Source organism: Syngnathus typhle, linkage group LG4 (assembly GCF_033458585.1).
Source record: "Syngnathus typhle isolate RoL2023-S1 ecotype Sweden linkage group LG4, RoL_Styp_1.0, whole genome shotgun sequence".
Lineage (NCBI taxonomy): Eukaryota > Metazoa > Chordata > Actinopteri > Syngnathiformes > Syngnathidae > Syngnathus > Syngnathus typhle.
Window position 1 is genome coordinate 8,931,753 of NC_083741.1, and position 20,383 is coordinate 8,952,135.

The 20,383-nt window shown below is 38.7% G+C and overlaps 1 protein-coding gene across 3 annotated transcripts in view; it reads left to right on the forward strand.

Annotated features, from left to right (window-relative positions):
• The first annotated feature begins 2 nt into the window (after window positions 1-2).
• Window positions 3-20,383, forward strand: part of mettl15 (methyltransferase 15, mitochondrial 12S rRNA N4-cytidine) — a 35,415-nt gene continuing 15,034 nt past the window's right edge. The window contains exons 1-3 of one of the 3 annotated variants that reach the window (XM_061277101.1): window positions 3-130; window positions 1,263-1,511; window positions 17,611-17,747. In XM_061277101.1, the coding sequence (XP_061133085.1) occupies window positions 1,275-1,511; window positions 17,611-17,747 (374 nt within the window). In that variant the 5' untranslated portion in view covers window positions 3-130; window positions 1,263-1,274. Of the gene's footprint in view, window positions 131-162; window positions 386-1,262; window positions 1,512-17,610; window positions 17,748-20,383 lie in introns of those variants that run through there. The other 2 variants (XM_061277102.1, XM_061277100.1) reach the window with 2 other exon arrangements.

Below are 20,383 nucleotides of genomic sequence, written 5' to 3' on the forward strand. Positions count from 1 at the left end.
CCGAGTGACATCACCAACATGCTGCTGTTTTTGGGTGGAGCTACGCGTCAGCTACTTCCGGTTAAGGTCAACCTACTGATCGCGTCCTGAAATGTTAACTATGTGGACAGTTCATCGTGATTAACTTTAAGTAAGTCTGTTTATTTTTGCTGCTGATATACTGGTTGAAGACGCAGTTATCGTGTCCTGTCATCCAGTATGATACACAACCACAATATGATTTGATCAAACGCCGATCGCAGGATTATGTTGAAGCTAAATTTGGATCATGTTCACGTGTTGACAAACAGCTTTAGTGGGCGGAAGTTTCCACGGCTCCTGCAGGAACAAAGATTTCTGATGCTGAAATTTTTAGTAGGCGCAAAACACAATCTACATCCTAATGGTAGCGTTGTTTGTTTCATGCATGCAGTTCTTCGGGAATGTGGTGCCTTAACATGATCATAACCATCTTTACCTACTTAACCATTCTCATTAAATTTGAAAGGTACCGGTTGGTAGGGCCACTGTTGTTGATATGTGGGATCACTCACTGCCGTTTTGAAATTCAGTGGATTCATTTGAAGCCATTGACCAATATTATGCTCATCGTCCCTGGCAGCTCCTCTACATGCATCGGGTTAATTGGAATCCCAAGTCAGTAACACTCTGGTTTTGAATTTATCTAGTTGCCAGGATACACCTGAAGTCCTTTCTTTTTTATTACAGAGATTCGCTTAGGTGCTTTTTTTGTAGGCAGTATTTTTTTTACGTCATGTAGCTTGCCAACTTGATTGATTAACCGAGGCAGATAACAATAGTTAAGAGGTCACATTGCAGTTGTGTATTGAGCTGCTCCAGCGTGGGAAATAAACATTGTCATGTCTACTGGCCCTTGATAATAGTAAATGATTGTTTCAGGATTTAGAATCTATCACCCCAGCTCTAATTTCCAGCATCTGCCTGATCTGGCGCTGACTTCCCCTGAAGATAGTGTATGCACCCCTGGCAGGGCTCAATCTTTGGTTAAAAATATGATGCCTTATTGCATATAAATTTCATCCCTGCCAGAAACAATAAAGCAAAATGGTTTAACCTTGTATGCCTGTCATGTATCATTGCAGTCCAACATATCAGTCCTGCACTGTCTTGTTAATTTTATTGTGACGCTACTTATAATTAATATATTTTCCAGTCCAAAACTAAAAAAATCGGGTAATGTCGAGCTATAAATGATATATTGCATCATCTTTTACTCATCCTTGTTATTGTCTTTATCACAGGTCAAACTAAGGATGGCGATTTTCCGTATTCCCACTCCCCGACAGTTTCAGAAAACACGTTTGGCTGTGCAGACAGTGAAGAAATTATGGAATTTAAATTTGGACTCTCAGACAGTTGGCCTTTGTGGCTTCTCTGGTGCTGGTTCTTTGTGTAAATTGGAAGAACTGCATGTTTCAAATGAAAAGCCTCCACATGTTCCTGCAATGCTCAAAGAAGTACTTCAACACTTGGACATCCACCCAGGTCAAGTAAGTTTATTTTTCCATTACCTATTCTATTTTTCTATATACCAGCATATCTGATAATATGATGGTACATGATGTTCTAAATTAGCTTCCAGTCATATAATGATAGAAACGGTTGTGAATTATTTCGCTTGTTTTACCAAGGTAAGTGTGAAAGCCTTTATGATACAGCATGTATGATATTTGAATTCCGCCAAATATTGGTTCAAGCTACTTATGCTGTCACAGCAGCGTGAACACAAACAACCAATATTCATTGTTCTTTTGCATTTCTCAGGCCAATTAGTGCACTTATTTATTTGTCAATGGTTTTTAAATTTCACATTCATTATCATTTTACATCATGACAAAAAAAGTTCCGTTTCAAAAGCATTTTTTGCTTTCGTAGACGTCAGAAGGTAAGTCTTAAGTAAGGGTGTCATACGGAGTAAGAAAGTCCTTTTTTGTGATTGAAAGAACCTTTGTGGAAAAGCAGTGGTAACATGGAGGGTGTTCCGATCAGGATTTTATGCTGCCGATCCCGAGACAGATCATCCATGAGTGAGATCAGCCAATAGCGATTCTGATACCGATCACGTGGGTGTTTTTAAATTTTAGATTTCTTCACCAACATTTATTTTAATTAATAAATGTAGTAGTAAACTTGTTTTTGCGTGTGGGGATGTATTAAGAGTTCCATTGTTTTCTGTCACAAAACAATTAATACCAAAATCTTACTTGTACTTACCGTATTTTCCGTACTATAAGGCACACCTAAAAACCTCCAATTTTCTCAAAAGCAGACGGTGTGCCTTATAATCAGGTGCGCCTACTATATGGACCAATATTGACCCACTACACCAGGCGTGTCCAAAGTCCGGCCCGCGGGCCAAATGTATATATCTTATATATATGGACAAAGTTTTAAAATGGGCCATTCATTGGAGGTGCGCTTTATAATCCGGTGCGCCTTATATATGGACAAAGTTTTAAAATGGGCCATTCATTGAAGGTGCGCCTTATAATCCGGTACGCCTTATCGTGCGGAAAATATGGTAAATTAATAATTACGATGTTCACAATACGACTTGCCAAGTTCCTCTTTACCGGGAATGTTTCTCAGTGAATTGCAGTGCATTGCAGCAAACTACAGCCACAATAATAAACATGATAAAACTGATCAGTCTTATTATTTGTGAAGCTGTTGATGCAGAACAAGTTTTGTACCTTAGCCTTTGGATGATGACCGGAATAGAATGTGTGTTGTTGTTTTCTTTGCAAGATGTTGACGATATCTTTGCTTTTGTTAAATACATTTTTGATTGGCACAGATGGGCATGAGTCAAAAGATCTCTTCTGAAAAAGTGCTGCCTTATTTGTTTTTTTAAAATATTTGAATAGTTATGTTTAAATAAATACATGTATATGTAATATAAAATGCATGGTCAAAAAAGGTGGGGGCCATGGGTCAATGAGTTAGTCAGGAATTGCGCCACCGTAAAGCTGTTGGCACGACACAGGGTGCTGCGTCGCTGCTGCCTGAACTTTAACACCTCGAAACTCCTCCGCTGCCCGCCCATTTGCCAACTGTCCCAAGACAGTTTGCCAATCAGATGTTAGTAAAACAGTCTGATAGATTTTGTTTTGCTGCACAGTACATGCTGTGCACCTTACGCATTTGACACATTCAGAACTGCTGCTTCAACACAGGTGTTCGTTCGTTCGTTCATTCATTCATTCATTCATTCATTCATTCATTCATTCATTCATTCATTCATTCATTCATTCATTCATTCATTCATTCATTCATTCATTCATTCATTCATTCATTCAATGACCTCTATCAAATGTAATATTGAATTTCTATAACAAATGATGCCATGTGACATTAACATGGCTAACGTGTAACGCTGTAAACTCTGCTTGTGTCAATGTGAGAGTGAATGGGATGAGAAATCTGAATTTGGACATACCCTGACAAACAGCTGTCATTATATTGTAGTTTCAATAACAAGTTAGTCCTGTGATAAAACATTTCATTGCGATCAGATGGATGCCACTTCATATAAGTGTGGACAATGAGAATAATTGCCTGAGTGGCCGTGGAAAAATAGTCCCCTATATGTATTTGCTTTTTTGCTCAAATAAAGTAAACAGGTGAAGACTGGTGATGCCAGCAGAAGGCAGGGAGTGCCCATACAATTGCAGTACATACACTTGTACCTTGTTATAATAATAAGAGTTCTAAAAACATATTTACAGTATTGTACCTTGTCATAAAAAATGTTATACTAATAAAAGAGTTCAAAACATATATTTACAGCATGAACACTTGTACCTTCTTATAAAAAAGTTGTTATAATAATAAGAGTTATACGTATATTTACAGTATGTATATTTTAGCTACATCTACATGTACATATACATACGTATATATATATATATATATATATATAGATAGATAGAGTAGATAGAGTAGATAGAGTAGATAGAGTAGATAGAGTAGATAGAGTAGATAGAGTAGATAGAGTAGATATATATATATAAATTATATGTTGAGTTTGAAAACCACACCCTCTTGCAAACATCGTACCCATTTTTTTCACAGTCCTTTTTTGGATGCGCCCTAAGTTTTGAAAGAAGATGCCACTAAATAATTGATTCTTGAAATGAAACACCCCAGCCAAGGATACGAGGGCGGATTGACAGACAGATATTAGGTCTTGGTCTCGTAAAGTTACAAGTTTAGTCTGAGGTTATTAGTGGTCAGAGAAGTCCTTCTCCTTCCTTGCCTCATTACTGTCATGAGTAGAACATGTCAATGTGGGATAGTTGGTGGGGGTGCGCTGTAAAGACAAGTCAGTAGTACTTCATTATCAGTAAGGTTTTTCTGAGTCTACAGAGTGGCAGGTTGTTCTCCCTTCTTGAGCAGACAATTTCTTTATGGGCACTTTTGTCATGTAGTGTTGTTTTAATCCTTTCATTGATACATTCTTTAGCTTAATGTTCATATAACATTAATGAAATAAATTGAAAATTGAAATAAATACAAGAAGCCTTCATTTACCTGAGCAGGTGGTTTCTATCACATTCTTGCGTCTAAAACATTTACGATGAAAAAAGTCATTTTCAGCATGAAGTGTTGTCTGGGTCTGTAAAATAATTTTTGATATCGAATAATAAATACTTAACAAATGTTTTTTTCTTTCACCTGTGTGGTCTTGGGTCGCGGCCTGTTGGTTGGGGGAACACTGCCCTAGAGAGAAATATGCCACTCAGTGTCAGACAGCTTGGTCTCAGTTACAACTCTTCTTGCATCTGTATAATGACCCAAAATGCACAGATAAAAACAACCAAGAATGCTGAGAGCAAAACAGTAGACTATTCTGAAGTGACCTTCTGATCTAAATCCTATTGAATATCTGTGGAAGGAGATGAAATACGGCATCTGAAGAAAGCAACCTTCCAACCCGAGACAACAAGCATAGTTTGTTCATGAAGAATGGCCCAAAATATCCACTGGGGGCAGAGTTCTCCTTGAAAGTCACCCAAATCTATTGATTCCATTGATAGCTTCAAAAGGTTGTGCAAGAAAACTTTAAGTTAAGGGGACCATTGATAGCAATGTCAGATTTTCATTGGTTGGTTTTCATTTTTTTTTAATAGAAATTTAGCAATTACTTTTGTCAGATTCAATTTATTTCTGTGACCACTGTCGGTTTCTCTTTAATTAACCTAGTAGTACCAACAATTCTGTCTTTGTGTGTAGTAAACTGGTGGATAAACTAAGGAGAAAGACATTATGTGTTGTGGGCAAAAAGTTGAAGACAGCTTGACAGCCGTAGCAGAAAGAAGGACAAAGAAAAAGCTTGTGTCCATTATAGACACATTGTCCACTGCACAGTAGCATCTCCAGATCTCCAGTCTGAGAAGCAGCTTTACAGGCTACTGTCACTGCCCACTTCATTCACAGGCTGAGAGAATCCTTCCTCCTCCCCCATGCTATTAGACTTTTTAATTCCAGCCTGAGATGTAAACATTAATAGTATCACATTCCCTTAATTTTGTAGTGTTAATGTGTGCCACAGTAAGCATTTTCCTCAATGCATTTGTTTTTGAAAAAAAAAAATTACATTCATCACATTTTATTCTATACCTTCTATACCTTAAAATAAAAAAAATAATCCCTGTGGCATTATTTGATATCTTCTCCAATATTTCCAATCATTAAAAAAAACTAACTCTTAACCTTTGAGCTTATTAAACATGTAAACGTTTTAAACATGTAATCTTTGCTCCTGTTGCTAATATTTGTTTTCTTGCTGTTATTAATTTTTTTGTTTGCTTTTCTTGTTTTACCATCAAGCAACCACTGACTTCACAGAGGCTCATTTTGTATTAACCAGCATACTTATTATAACTGCCCCATGGACATACAGGGCGCAAACATTTTTATATTGGTGTTTAAATGGTTTAGATCTTAGCTACTAAGTATAATACTTAATATAGTGTTATTTTTCAAGTCTTCAGTATTATTTGATACACTGAATTTCCCCTGTGGATGAATAAAGTCTCTCTCCATCCATCCGTCTTCATCCATTTACCTACAGTGCTGTGAAAAATGAATGTAAATATCAGACAAAGCTAACTGAAGGATGGTCATTTCTGAACTATAAGCCGCACGCCAATCTAAACTGCACCAGCTAAAATTTGGGGAAAATCCTGATTTGTTCATATATAGATTTTGTTTTAATGTCTAATTTCCATATACATATAAGAGAATATGCACAAATTACACAATACCATAAAAGTCATGAGATAAGCCACACTGGACTATAACCCACAGGGTTCAAAGTTTGTGCAAATAGTAGCGTCTTATAGAAAATACGGTAAAAGTGGTGAGTCCCTTCATTAAGGTGAAGTATTCAAATCCTAACATGAACGTAAACACAACCTAAAACGACATACTAACTGAAAGAGAGGAGACTTGTAGGAGTCATATCAGTATATTGCTTTAACAGCAATCAAACCAAGATTCTGAAGTGTATGTATCCAGTAGTGATCCATGTAACAAAAGTAATGATAATCTTGATCGGTGAAACAAAAGTAACGGTAATTTTCGTGGATACGCTAGATCGATATCACTCTTGGTCTACTGTATTTGCAATATTAACTGTAAATATTTCTCGTGTGAGGGTTGGTATGGTAATCATATGCATACCCTGTGGATAGCTGGATTGGGATGACTCATTCCTGCAACATATGCTCAATTGGTGTTTTTTTGCAAGGTCCACCTGCATTCTCTCAAACTTTCTAGTAAATTTGGGATAACAATGAATAGTATTCCTGGATTGAAATACTCTTATCATGCATCACTGTTTAGAATAATTTCAGATTTGGGAAGCATTTACACTACATGGGTTAAACAGGAGTTTCATGCTCCCTGGTCAAATATGCATAAGGGCAGTGCAGAAAAAGATCTGATCTAAATCAGGCCCTGTTCATACTTTGTGGATTGGAAACAACATTTGCTAATGTAGTCATTGTGTAAGTGAGCTGACTGGGTGCACAGCAACTTCAAGACTGACGTCACTCAAATGTGCGGATCGATGACGTATGGTAAATGCACCCGAGGCGTTGCAAAGTGAAGGCTGGCTGTCTTTGTCCTCTTTGTCCTTTTCAAGGTTAAAGTGCGGGCTGGAGCCTTTTCCTGCTAACTTTAGGGGGAAAGACATGACACACTGGAAAGGTTTGCCATCAATGATAGGGAGAATGTAAAGAGTTTATACAACAGGAATTAGCCCAACTCCAGCTGCATGTATTTCTGATTTGTGAACTACTACACCAGTAGTTCTTAACGTTGTTGGATATACTGAACCCCACCAGCTTCATACGCGCATTCACCAAATACTTCTTAAGTGAAAAATAAAATGTGTTTTTTGTTTCAATTTCAAGACATAGATGTTTTATACTTGTGCACAAAATGAGTCGTGGGTGAACATCCATCCATCTATCTATCTTCTATACCGCATGTCCCCACGGGGGCGTGCTGGAGCCTATTCCAGCAGTAGGCGGGGGATACCCTGAACTGGTTGCCAGCCAATCGCAGGGCACACAGAGACGAACAACCATTTACACTTGCAATCAGGGACAATTTGGAGTGTTCAATCGGCCTACCAAGCATGTTTTGGGGATGTGGGAGGAAATCGGAGTGCCCGGAAAAAACCCACGTGGGCATGAGGAGAACTTCCACACAGGGAGGCTGGGGGTGGAATCAAACCCGCACCCTCTTAACTGAGGCGGACGTGCTAACCAGTGTTCCACCGAGCTTCCCTGTATGAACATCACCTTGTTCAAAGAACAACACAATGCATGAACTCTCAACAAATTACATACCTTCAAATCAGTGTGACTTGCGCTGTTGTCTTTGAGAAACCAGTTCAGATATGCGTCATCACGAATTTGCACGATAAATCAGGTGACGCCCTGAGGCTCTGCCGAACCCCGTAGAATGATTCACCGAACCCCTCGGGTTCGATCGAAGCCAGGTTAAGAACCATGGTACTACAACATCAATGAGAGTTTGAAATAATCAGTTATTAATTATCTCCAGTAAATTTGTAGATGAATTTATCTTTATCTAGTTTGGACAGTTGCTTCACGTAGTTTCTTTTAAATTTTTAGTACTACTGAGAACAGGTGTTTTTTTATGTTTCAACATTTTACCTCTTGAGAATAATGTTCAAACTGGCACGACATCACGTCAACATGTGTTTGTGTCATTGTTGCTTGAGAATCTTTGGGTCCTTGGAAATGTTATTTATAACTCATTAAAGATATCAGTTCCTTGCTAAAATAATTGCCTATGTCTTTTTTTGACCTATTTTTTTTTTTGCCTTCCTAATCTCATCATGTTGGCCACCTCTGCTAAAATTGCCTCCATCCTCAGTTGAGCAGATCATGCAAAATTAATATTATTAATGCAAGTAATATAACCAGTATTTGGTTCAGTTTTCAGTGAGAAATGGAAAGAATATATGTACTTTAGCTGTGATCATTAGTAGAAGTATCTATAGAAACATAATCTCATATTTATTATTGACCATTAGGCGATGTGGAGGATCGTTCGAAAAAACTGTGGTTATTCAATGAATGAATTGAGGGCACAGTATGCCTGCAAACAGAATTTTTGGAAGGGTGTGTATTCTATTGGATGTGTATACTTTGCATCACTTTGGTCTTTGAACAACTAACAAATGCTTATTTTTCAGTCAAGTGCTGATCTACTGTAACAGATGCTAGCTAATACGTTTCAAAACGTCCTGTATTATATTACATTAAAGATCACTCATTAGGCAGCATTATGCAAAGCCTTGAAGAAATATGAGGCGTTGACCAATCTGTGAGACCAACACAATCTGTATTACCAGCTTCACCCTGAAAGTGCTGTTCGTCTCAGCTAAAGTGCTCCCACTTGTTGCTTTCTCTGTTTCCTGACTAATTTGGTTGGGCAGAGCATGTCTGCTTGACTTTACATGACACCCCTCACCTCAACCAGTAATGGTAGTTTCCTTGTTTCCTTGTCATTGTGTTCATTATTTCTCCTGCCATACTTTTAAATTTATTGTTAAAGCAGTGTCTGCACTCAAAGATATCTGTTATTAAGTTTGTCATATTGCCGGCACGGTGATTGATTCATGAGCACGTCCTCCTCACAGTGCGGACGTGCAGGGTTTGATTACAGCCCCGGCCTTCCTGTGTGTAGTTTGCATGTTCTCCCCGCGCCTGGGTACTCCGGTTTCCTCCAAAATTCTCAAAACATGCATGGTAGGCCGATTGAACACTCCAGATTGTCCGTAGGTGTGATTGTGAGTGTGAACGGTTGTTTGTCTACATGTGCCCTGCGATTGGCTAGCGACCAGTTCAGAGTGTCCCCCGCCTCCTGCCCAAAGTCAGCTGGGATAGGCTGCAGCACACCTGCGACCCTCGTGGCGGTTTTGGCCATGTGTCCATGGCTTGCTTATTTTCCTCACTATACTACTCGGACCGTATTTTCCGCCCTATAAGGCGCACCTAAAAACCTAAAATGTTCTAAAAAACCAACAGTGCGCCTTATAGTCCGGTGCGCCTTATATATGGACCAAATTCCTAAATTTAAACTGGCCTGAAGCATTGTGTCATGAAATCAATCATAAGTGGCCTGCTGAAGACCATGAATCTTGAATCAAAAAGACTATGGATCATTACTTTGTGTTTATAAAGTAATTTGTTGCATCTGAAGTTGAAATAAAAAAAGATAAAATGGAGGATGATTTGGATTAAAAATCCGACATGATGCATTAATGGTGCGCCTTATAGTCCGGTGCCCCTTATATAAAGACAAAGTTTTAAAATGGGCTATTCATTGAGGGTGCGCCTTATAGTCTGGAAAATACGGTACAGCAAAAACAGGTAGTGACAGACTACATTACTGTATAGTTAGTTGGAATAGGAGATGCCAAATGCTGGCAGTAGCATGCTAGCAAGATCCTGCCAAGTGATTACCAGTCTAACAAAATGGGCTTTACACTTCTGCCCCTAAAATGAGCCAATACCACTGTAGTAAGAACTGTCTAAGATGTCTGACCAAAGCATGTCTGACATGTTAATAAGACCACGGTTTTAAATTGTCAAAAAGAATACTGAATATGACACTATTTAACTGATAATGCTCCTTGCAAATAAAATTGAATATTATTATCTTAAAGGCAGAATAATTTGTACTGGATCTCACAGTATTGTGCAAATGCATAATGTTGTGACTGGTCCATGTAGGACTGTGAAGTCGACCTGCGCATTTCCTGGTTTCAGAACACTATCAAATGCAAGGAGTCTATGAACTTTAACACTGAAGACTCACTGACCACTCAGTTTTGTGATGAAAGCAATTGTCACTGTCTCAGATGCAGGCACGGTGTTACCACACATCTAATTATCTGAATGCTCAAGTCAGCAATGGCTATGGCAGTTTTACTTTTAGTTTATCCATCCATCTATCCATCCAACGTTGATACGGCTTAAACAGCATTTTAAAAGAGCTAACCCCAAGATGTCAAAAACATTTTTTATTCTGCATATCCTCACTAGCTGATGTTTACATAATCTGCAAAGTATTTATTGTTAATTTTTTTTTTTCATCTGCTCACTTTCTGAATTTGAAAAATAAAAAAACATACACGCACTGAAGACCATTAAACACTCATTACACTTTTCAAGTAAAGGACTGCAAAATACAATTTGGCAGGTCTCAAATGGCCCCTGGCATGCAAGTTTGTAACAGATGAGTTAAACATTTGTGAAAAGAAAAGAAGAATAAATGAAGCAAAGGTGTAAGAGAGTAAGTCGAAGTACGAGAGGAAGAAAAAGGATGGATGATGAAGGAAAGAAAGGAAAGCTTGGGGTGGGTCAATGAAATAATGAGATCACAACTTTTTTTTCTTTTTGACAGGCTATATCACCAAAAATGCTATGTTTACATAACTTCAAGGAGCTTGTGTTCCTCAAGGGGAACATGTCCTTGTTGGGGTACTCCAGCTATAAGGGGCAGTTTGGGGAGAAGAACCAGGGGGTGGAGCAGTCATGACATTCCGAGTGAATTCGTCATTTCCCCGGTGATACATATTTCCTGGAATAAAAAGCCCTAACTAGTAATTGTATAATAAGACTTGCATAGCGCTACACCATATCAGAATCAGCTTTATTGACCAAGTTTGTGCATGCCAAACAGGGAATTTGACTCCGGTTGATCTCAGCCTCTGTACAACATTTAAGTGACTATCGATATGTTGCCAGATATTCATTTATTTCATTCATTTATTTGAAATCATGTTTGCTTTTAATTGGCCAGCATTTGTAGTGCATAAGTTTGTAGGCTAAGGTTCTGGGAAGGCATTATAAAAAAACAGAAAACCTGTTCCATCTATTCAAAACAAGGTTAGTGTATTTTGGTGCTTAGTTTTTACTCATTTATGTAAAGAGTTACATCTTCTTATTGTAGTAAAAACAATCCAAATGTAGAATTTATAATAGTCCAACCATAGTTGCTACTTTAAATGTAGTGATCTCACACGGCCAACCATAAACAGCAAACGCCTGTGATTTTTCTAAAGTGAATTATGAGGAAAGCTTATGATCATAATGGAAATATGGATTTAATTTTTTTTTAATTTTTGAAGAATAATTCGGGTCTTTAAAAAATGCATTTTAATAGGTGTCAGATACTATACGCTGATTTTCTTTATTCATGGGCCAGCCCAGTCCCTATGCCATTCAAATAGCTGTACTATAGAGTACTATACAGTAGATTGCTACCCTAATGAATGGCAATACTTTGTCATTCATTACTATTTCTGTGACCATTTATGTTAAAATGAGATGAAATAATGCATTGAGTATCTGTTAATGCATGGATGCCTTTTCACAGTTCACAGGACCATCTCTTGATTTCATACTGTAAACATAAAAAAATGTACTCAAACTGTTCATGCTGGTAACGCCTAGGGCAAGTTCAGTAAAAATCTGATCCTATGGGAGCACGAAGAAGCACCCCCTGTGAAGCCCTTCTCCCTGAAGCCACCTCCGCCACCCCCATCTCATCCTCTAGTTCCTTTCATTTAAGATTGCTTTTGTCAACCCGGGCTACAAACTACTGGACGCATCTTCCTAAATGCCTCTAGATGTGTTTTCCCTATTACTATGTCTTCCACCACGAAACCTTCATTTAACTCGACTCCTCTTTGCTCTCCCTAATGGACTTGGCCCTGTTCTTCCTTTGTCTTCCTGTAGGGGCATGGAATTCACCTTCAGGAGAGAAAGCCATCTTTCATGATGCTTCTTTACATTTCGTGAATATAGTTAGATGATTCCACCCCCTCTTTTCACTTCTATCTTCTCTTGAGCTTTAGTTGCATTGTTTCGCTGGCACACTGTATTGACAGGCGTGTCACACTTAAAAGAAATCTTTCATAGCTCACACCAATGAAGCGCATAGTCATCTTGAATAGATGCTCTGCATCATATTTGACCTTATTTCTTGTTTGCTGTAAAACAAAGTTATCCTTCCGGTATTTCTTTTGCAGTTTATGGCCTTTTGTTCTATGTATCCGATACATTTGTATTAATAAATTGTTCATAAATTGGCAAGTTCACAAATGGCTAGTTGTAGTATTTTTTTTCCCCAGGATTCACAGTTTGTAAAACATTTCTATGATCATTTGTTTGTTGGAACGATTCTTAGGAATTGCGACTGTCTCAGTGGGAATTCAGTTTAAAAATGTCTTTCCCATATTTTTAGTGAGTACTGTTTAGTACCTATATAGGTTACGAGTACAAAAACATGCATCAGTAGTTGGTCTGGTCAATAAGATGAGAAAATGACAACATAACAATGCAAAACACCATTGGGAGTCATGTACAGAACAATGTAGACAACATGAAACAACATATATTTCTAGAGTGTGTCAAACCTTTATTAAGTGGCGGAAATTATTTTATATTAAATTAGTTTATACTGGCAAGCTTTACTGTGTTCTGTCTAGAGTTTATGGAGGCAGTTAAAGAAAAGGTTTTTCTTCGCATGCATGCATGGACATGTTTTCTCATAACCCACTCAAATACCGATTCTAGTCAAAGTCTCCCAAAAGACTGCAAACAGGACTTGAATAGCTGAGGAATTTCAGTATTTGTTGCAATTTTATTGCATTCCGCTGACAAAAGAAAGATTACCCTAAACATACAAGTTGCCGTTTGGGCTGCCTTCTAGAAAAGAGTTGTGTCAATGTGTCTGTGCTCCTGGATCTTTCACTCACTCCTTTGCTCATTTTTGATACACGAGCAGAATGTTTAGTTTTCACAGGTAGTCATCTGAGACCTTACTGATCACTATACACATAAGTCTAACAGACGAAGTGTAGGAAGCTGTCATATCTTCATCAGTTTATCTATTCAATGACCATCTGTTTTGGAGATCCCTTTCCCCAATGCTGCCTCCTACCTGTAAGACTAATGCAAACAAAAGCTTTTTTCCAAATGTTTATAAACAAAAAAAAAGTGATCAGTGTGTCTATGCAGCGGTAGTCAAACAAATGAAACGTGCCTGTATGCAGTAGTTGCCTGTTTTAGAAAAGGTTTAAAATAGTTTGCGACATTACAATGATTGAATAAAGCCACACAAAATTATGTTTGATTTTACGTAAATACATGTAACTGGTCATGTACGTATATAATTTTAGAAAGGCAGCTTCAAGAGAGATTTGTCTCCAGGATAAAGTTGATCATTTATCGGTCCAAAGTATTTCAGTAAATCTACCCAAATAATGTTATTAAAAAAAAAAACACAATTCCCGCCATGATTCCTCTTGTGCCAGTTCATGTCCAGTTGTCTTGCCATGAACTCTGTATACCAGAAGAAGAAATGCAAACCGGTTAGCTTCACTCTTGCCATGGCAACGGACGCGACAAGAAAAGCGATCCTGCACCGGTGTTTCTGTCTCCCTAATGGTCTGTCCGTTAGTGTAACAAGATCTGTAAAAAACTCCTCTCAATGACATTTTAGATCCCTCACTGTAACTGACCTGGGCTTGGGAGTCACAGGTAGGATTTAGGTGAGTACTCTGGCTTCTCTCAGGTTCCCGTTCCCTTTAATGAATTCAACCATAAGATGGGCTGTAATCAGGCCTCTTTTTCCACCTAGACCAAATAGATTTCCATAAACCATACTATTTATAAATACAAAGTGAGAGTCTATTATGCGGAACAATGTCTTTAATGATGCTGTGAGAGGACTGCTGAAGTGTCCTGCAATATACATACTACCACCTTGCAGCCTCACTGCATCACTCACATCACTCCAACTCTCCTGTTCCCTCTGCTGGCAAAGGCAGATATCACACAACATTTATCAAGAAGAAAATGTTCATTACAGTCATTAGCTTGATTAATGTGAGAGGAAAAAACTACAAATTGTCACGGAATTCAAGTACCTGGGTGTTCTAATTTTCCAATCTTAAATGTAAACTCCCTGTGAACAACAATAAAAACAAACAATAAAAAAAGTAATATTCATTTTGTCCAATTTCCACTTTATCAGAAATCCTCCAAGCAGCCATAATCAATATGCATTCAATTACGTACTGCCTGACAAGCTGGTCCCAGGCGAACACCATTACAACACCTGTACAAACAAACACTGAAAGTTCTGGACAAAAAAATGCCATCACTATCATCACTGCAATATACCCTATTTTCCGGACTATAAGTCATAGTTTGGGTGCGACTTATGTGTGAAATTATTAACACAATTATTATATCATTTCACATGTTATTTTCACACTAAACGGCATGAGGGCGCTCTAGGCCTGTGGAATAATTGGAACTGCAACTGACGATGAGTCTGACGTAAGCCACGTAGAAGAGGAATCTTCTACCTCCGGAGTTAGCAGAGTTGTTTAAAAGTGACACGGAGGATGAAGATTTTATTGGATTTAGTGATTTGGAGTGAGACGAATAGTTTGGTATACTTGTTAGCATGTTATTTGTGCTATAGCTATCAGAATAACTCTTAATATGTTAAATCAGGCACGTTCTCAATTCGTTGTTTTTGTGTCATGTTACGTTAGCATACCGTACAAATATTCAGCCTGTTGTTGCCTCTATTCTATTTTTATTTTAAATTGCCTTTCAAGATGACATGTCTGCTCTTGGTGTTGGATTTGATCAAATACATTTCCCCCAAAAATGTAACTAATACTCCAGTGGGATTTACATATGTCTTTTTCTTCCTTACTATGCATTTTATGGATGGTGCAACTTGTACCCCGGAGCGATTTATAGTTCGGGAAATACGGTACTGTTAAGGTACAGCTTAGGTATAAGCCTTACAAACATTAAATATGTGTGTTGTTGTGTTGTTGCATTTGTTTGGGTTCAGACAGTATCAAATCTGGTCAAGCTTGTTTAGTGCAACATTGAAAATGTGAATACACATTTAGCGGCAATACAAATAACAAACAGTGAGTTTTTGTTGGTTTTCCACTTAAAGCAGTAAAATAAACAAAGTTCCATTTGTTCTTTTGGGCATATCTCATGGAAGAAGTGTAAAAATATTGTGACACTTCAGTCATGAACTAGTTTGTCTCATGGGCGCTTTACGGAATGTCATCAAGTTTTTATAAAAGCATATCTTCTTTGCTTTTCCTTCTCCCTTTTTTGTATTGAATAGCACAACAGGCAAGTTCATTATGCGTGTGAGTCATCCCACTAGCCCACACCCCCTCCCCTGTCTGCTGCTGTGCGCTGAAAAGGAGAGGGAACCGCCATTGATCATTTCTTTCCTCACACATTCACGCACACAGCCCACCTTCCACGTCACCATCGATTGACATGTTTAATGTTTTTGTGAGGAATAGCGAGCATTTCCTTGTCATTTAAAAGTCAATTAATCAGACAACTGTTTATTTTTATTTGTGTAACTTAATATTTCTGTAGTAGATGAAATCAGAGTTAGGATGGCTGATTTTTTGTCAAAATGTTTTTTTCTTTAGGTATCTGACAGTTGAGTTCAGTCATGATATGTCACCTTAAAGCATTTCTTTAAGAGTGAATCGAGAAATGATCATTCGTCGAATTGAATCTTGTTTTTAAATGAACTTGATATGTAGATTAAAGGAAAATCGCTGTTCCATTTTTTCTTGTTCATCTCGTGTTGGGTGTTGTGGGAAGCATCTAAGCAGGGAAGTTTAGATTTCCTTTTTCCCTGCCTATTTCCAGGGGGGACCCTGAAGCAATCCCAGGCCCGCCGGAGAGACATAGTCTCTCCAGCATGTCCTGGGTTGTTCATTGGGCCTTCTCCTTACCAGTGACACATCCAGGAGGCACCCTTACCAGAAACCCAAATCACTTCATCTGGCTTCTCTTAATGTGGAGGAACAGCAGCTTGGTTCTGAGCCCCCCTCCCCCCATTTGTAACCAAGCTTCTGACCTACCTCTAACAGAGAATGAACCTCGTTATATCTGTGATTTTTTTTTTCTTCTTTTGATTACAACAGCCTGTGACCAGAGGTGTGGGTAGGATTGTAGCTTGACCATTAAAGTAATAGCATTGCCTTGCCTAAGCCTCCACCTAGACAGGCTGGTGCAGAGTCTGCATTACTGCAACGACTAACCAAATCGATCACAAAATACACCTAAATGTCGATTTTACGCGGACTTTGGGTTACAGAATTTGGGAACCACGTTAAAACAATCGCAAAAAAAACCCAAAATTGCTTTGTATAAGAAGTCTGTTTTATTTTTTTAGAAATATTACATCATATTTCACTCACTGGATGTCATTGTCCATTATAACATATTGATTGGTAAACCTTAAGCTTAATAAAGATATTGATCTGCGACGCATGTCATATTCCATATGGTGCATTTTATAAAGAATTAAAAAACTAATAGCTTCAAACAATATTTCTAACTGCGTGCCATGGGTAACTTAGTGTCATGCTGGTCACAGTTACAACAAGTGACGTTGAGGGCTCTAATGACTGGAGGTGGGCATTGTGTTCCATTCCAGAGTTTTCAGCCTCTCCCAGTTGGTCTGAGTCAGCCAAACGCCGTTCAGAATTAACTTACCGGTGCCACGTCACGCGCAAGTACCTCACACCTGACATGCAGGCAAAAAAAAGCAAAAGCAAAACAGCATTATGTACTTTATGGTCCCACAAACTGCCATGACATTTGTCCTGCATTGTTTTTACAACACTGATCACCACATTGTGCTCGAGTGTGTCCATTGTTTTTCGTGTTAATTTTCTTTATTTCTTTAGTTCCCAACGCCGATTGGCCCTCACTGATGAGGAAAGGGAGGGACGATGCCCACCTCTGTTTTTAACGTTCATTAAAGAAAAGACAAATCTTTACAACTATAGCAAACTGAATTTACATACAATTATGAAACATTTTATTGTCTCTCCAATTGATGTCTTGTATATCCCAAATGAAGCAAGATATTCACCAGAAATCAGAGCTTACTAGAAATATAAATCCTGCAATGAAAACATGTATGGTGTATCTTAAATTTTCACGTTCTCTCATATAGGTGGTCCTCGACATGACGTTTGGTGGTGGTGGTCATACCAAGGCAATACTTGAAGCAGTTTCTGATGTTACAGTCCTGGCCTTAGACCGGGATCCCATGGCAATTCACCTCGCCCAAGAGTTAGCCAAGGAAAACCCGTAAGTGATTTATTATGAATGTTCAACCAATCTTAAACGCAAGCCGAAGCCTGAGTCACTAACTGTTTAGACAAATGTGTGTACAGGGTTGTGGTTCATGTTTCACCCTTCTTAACAGACTTTACAGCTTCACCTTTTTGAGCATTGTTTGGTGTGTGGTCAGCTCTATAAACATAATGTACCGCATTTTCCGCACCATAAGGCGCTTCAGGCTAAAAGGCGCAGAGTCAATTCTTGGGGCTATTCTTGGTACTTAATCCACACATAGGTCACACCGCATTATAGGGCGCATGCATTACCTCCAGTAAAGAGCAAAAAACATCACGAGAGCAAGACAGTGAGTTCAGTTATACTTTATCATTTACATCGCCCCTGTTTAAAATTTACATTATTCAGCTCATTCAAATCACACTGGGGAGGATTTCCAACATTCCTAAGATAACCACGTTAAAAAAATTTCACATTTTTGCAAAACTTGCGCAAAATTTTACAAAACTTCCTTTTTCCCTGTAGCATTCCCCAAGTATTTATTCAGCTTCTTCGCCTTCACATACAATTTCTCCAGAATTTGCAAATCCTAGTTGTTATTCAATATTCATACACAAATCCATTAAAGTCCTCATCCTCTTTGTTCGAAATAAACAGTTGGACAAGATCGCCATTAAACAGATTCCCTCTCGCCATTGGCTTGTCGTCGTCACATTGCTCTTCGGCAATGATCCCGACTGTCTTTGTCGATGCCACTTTAGATGGTCCTAATGCTGTTTTATTTGTATTTATTTATGAATGGCGACGGAGGTACGCACTCTACGTATTCCGCACAGTCCTCTGATTGGTTTACCGCCCCGATCTATGTACATAAAACGGAATGTCCTCTGATTGGTTCAACAGGTCCACATATTACGCCTACATACATACGTCCCTGTTTGGCGGCAGCCACACAACATTTACAAATTTTTGAATTTGGTCCACACAAAAGGCGCATCTTAATAAAAGGCGAACCTTCGTTATTTGAGAAAATTAAAGGCTTATAAGGGTGCCACCTTATGGTGCGGAAAATACGATAGGTGTGATACATTATTGCACTTTTTACAGTGTGTCTCATGACTTGCCTGAGCCCAATCAAATGCTCCTCACCGGTTACTGAGTTACTTTGTCCAATCAAGTCCATTTCCCTTCTTAGCTTACAGATTTTCCCTCCCCACGCAGACCTGGTGGGCCGAGCAAGTCATTTGTCAGAGTATGGGCCCACGACTTTGCACAATGTGAGGGAGATTTTACCTCCCTTGGTGGATCTATAAGATCTGAGAGGGCATGTGTTTTAGAGTAAAAAGAAAAAAAAAAAGAAAAGAAGAAACTCTAAGTGAGAGTACAGGGAGACACGATGCCATGGTGACAGAAAGTATGCGTGTTCATGAGCAAGCTGAGGGAGGATGAAAATGAGATGTTCCCAAGACCATGGTGTGGGAAGGAATCCTCTTACGTAGATTCTGGGGAAATCTCTCTCAGGGGAATCGGCAAGAAAAATGCGCCTCTGAGCAGGGAATGACAATTAGAAGAGAGTTTATAAACATTATTCTGTCAGCAGCAATATACCCCCGCTGTAAAATCTTGTACGCCTACTCGTGATGCAAGTTGAGAAAAGCTAGAGAAATCTCGCAATTAACCAATATTATTGGAAGCCTGAATAAAAGGCCCTCACAGCCTACGCAGTGCATCGTCCACCAGGGCTGAAGGATTTTCTTTCTCCTACTTTATGTGCCCTAATGTCTTGAGAAAAGTATAAACTCAATGCAAATCACAAAACACAACTGTGACTAAACCTTTTAAAGCTAATAAAATCTATTTCCAAAGAAACTGCAAGCACAGCTTGCGTGTGAGGATAACTTATTACATGCACTGTATTCAACATTTTATTTTTCTTCCCATAATCCAACCGAGAGTTACATACTGTTTCTCAGCAGTTCTTAACTCATATTTATTTTAGAACAGCACCAACACTCAAACAATGTGCATTTTCTTCCAACTCTGCCTTCTTGTTCGCATGTGTCTTCTTCACTTTCAATCTCTCCGATCTCTAGCGCAACAGTCCTCCTAGTGGCAGGACCAAGACCCCACTGACACTCATTTAGCACAGCACATTTAGCTTTTAAATATACTATTTGTCCACAGCACAGAGTCCCAGACATCCAGCTCTGGGTGTAACAATGAACACAACCGAGTTTCTACCATGTTTCTGCTGAAGAGTCAGTCAGGATCACATCCAAGCCACCTAGTAGTGCCTGATCAGTTGACAGCTGTGCCCGTCTTTCACCCATGTAGCCAAGACATGGAGTTGTCAATCCAATTGCATTACAATGAAGTCTATCATTAAACTGCAGCTTTTTGTTCTGGTGTCTATTGCACATAACTTGTGCTTGAGCATGGTGTCTGTCCCTTATGGATAATAGTTGATGAGCACTGAAATCCAGAGGTTGGTAGAGTACTTACTTTGGAATAATAGGACTCGTGTAAAAGTACCAAGTACAAACTACGTAAATAGGTTGCTCTTTCCAATTACGCCTTTTCAAATCTCACTGTCATTGCCCAAGTCCACTACCAGAATGAAAGTGTCTGAAGCATGGAGTAGTGCTCTT